At 36.7% G+C, this 1,710-nt stretch overlaps 1 protein-coding gene across 1 annotated transcript in view; it reads left to right on the top strand.

The window, feature by feature from the left end:
• LOC101563992 (zinc finger protein 596-like) overlaps window positions 1-1,062 on the top strand; it is an 18,160-nt gene extending 17,098 nt beyond the window's left edge. Inside the window, exon 4 of the mRNA XM_012517214.1 lies at window positions 25-1,062. Within this exon, the coding sequence (XP_012372668.1) occupies window positions 25-1,062 (1,038 nt within the window). The remainder of the gene's footprint in view (window positions 1-24) is intronic.
• The last annotated feature ends 648 nt before the right edge of the window (window positions 1,063-1,710 follow it).

Raw genomic sequence — 1,710 nt, 5'->3', positions numbered from 1 at the left:
TCATCTCACCTTGGTGAACATGAGAGAACACACACTGGAGAGAAACCACATCAATGTGATCTGTGTGGCAAAGCCTATACTTATTCATCCAGCCTCAACAAGCATAAGAGAATACATACAGGGATGAAGCCATATGAATGTCACCTCTGTGGGAAAGCCTTCAGTCTCTTATATCAACTTAATAATCATAAGAGAACACACACAGGAGAAAAACCATATAAATGCCATCTATGTGGGAAAGCATTCACTCATTCATCTTATCTGAGGACACATAACAGAACACATACAAAAGAAAAACCACACAACTGTGATCTATGTGGCAAAGCCTACACTCATTTATCTAGCCTCAACAAGCATAAGAAAGCACATACGGGAGTGAAACCATATGAATGTCATCTTTGTGGGAAAGCATTCACTCTCTTATATTCACTTAATTATCATAAGAGAATACATACAGGAGAAAAACCATATAAATGTAATGTATGTGGGAAAGCCTTCAATCATTCATCTAACCTGAATAAGCATAAGAGAACGCATGCAAAAGAGAAATTATTTGAATGCCACCTGTGTGGAAAAACCTTCAGACATTCATCTAGTTTCAGCAACCATAAGAGAACACATGCAGGAGAGAAACCATATAAATGTCATCTGTGTGGGAAAGCCTTCACTCTCTTAAAGTATCTTAGCATTCATAAGAGAATACATACAGGAGAGAAACCATATGAATGTCATCTCTGTAAGAAAGCCTTCACCCAATCAGCTACCCTTCAGCAACACAAGAGAACACATACTGGAGAGAAACCTTATAAATGTCATTGGTGTGGGAAAGCCTTTACTCATTCATCTACTTTTTCAAAGCATAAGAGAACTCACTCAGGAAGAAAACCACATGTATGTCATCTATGTGGAAAAGCCTTCACTCATTCAGATGCCCTACATCAGCATAAGCGAACACATGGTGGAACAAAACCATATGAATGTCCTGTGTTTAAGAAGTCTTTCTCTACATCATCTAATCTTAATTCACATAAAGAGAGACACACAGAAGAAAAGCTGTATTAAGGTCCTGCATGTGGAAAAGCATTCACTGAATTATCTAGCTTTCATAAGGATGAGAAAACACACACCAGCAATGCCATATAAATGTCATCTCTGTGAGACAGACCTCACTGTTATTTAGCATTGCTCAATGTGACAGAATATACAAAGAAGAGAAATCATGTTCTGAATTTTCTTGTTTTAAAACATAGTCTCATACAGTTCATGCTGACATTGAACACACTATGTAGCTGAGACTAACTCCAAACTCATGACAATTCTACTGCCTCAGACTTCTGAGTTCTGAGATTGTAGGCATAAGTCACCCTGCCCATCAATGATTGGCATTTATGTGTTAAAGCCTGCACTCACTCAACTAACTAAAAACATGAGCAAAGGTACACAAAGTAATATCTATGAATGTTATCTCCATGGGAATGCCTTCATTTAGTTTGCTAACTTCATTGATCATGACAGAATACATGCTGTACAAAACTACATGAATGTCATCTGTGAAGAAGATTGTTCAATCATTAATCTAGTCTCAGTTGTGAGGAAAATCTTACTCAAGAAAGAAACTGAATAAATGTCATCTAAATGAAAAAGCAATCAAGCAATATTCTTGAGACTGAATGAAAAAAACACAATATAGATAAACCATAAGAATGATTC

The sequence above is a fragment of the Octodon degus genome, unplaced genomic scaffold (genome assembly GCF_000260255.1).
Source record: "Octodon degus isolate 3935 unplaced genomic scaffold, OctDeg1.0 scaffold00155, whole genome shotgun sequence".
NCBI classification, from domain to species: Eukaryota; Metazoa; Chordata; class Mammalia; order Rodentia; family Octodontidae; genus Octodon; species Octodon degus.
Note: the sequence above shows the minus strand (reverse complement) of the source record. Positions and strands in the feature narration are given on the sequence as shown.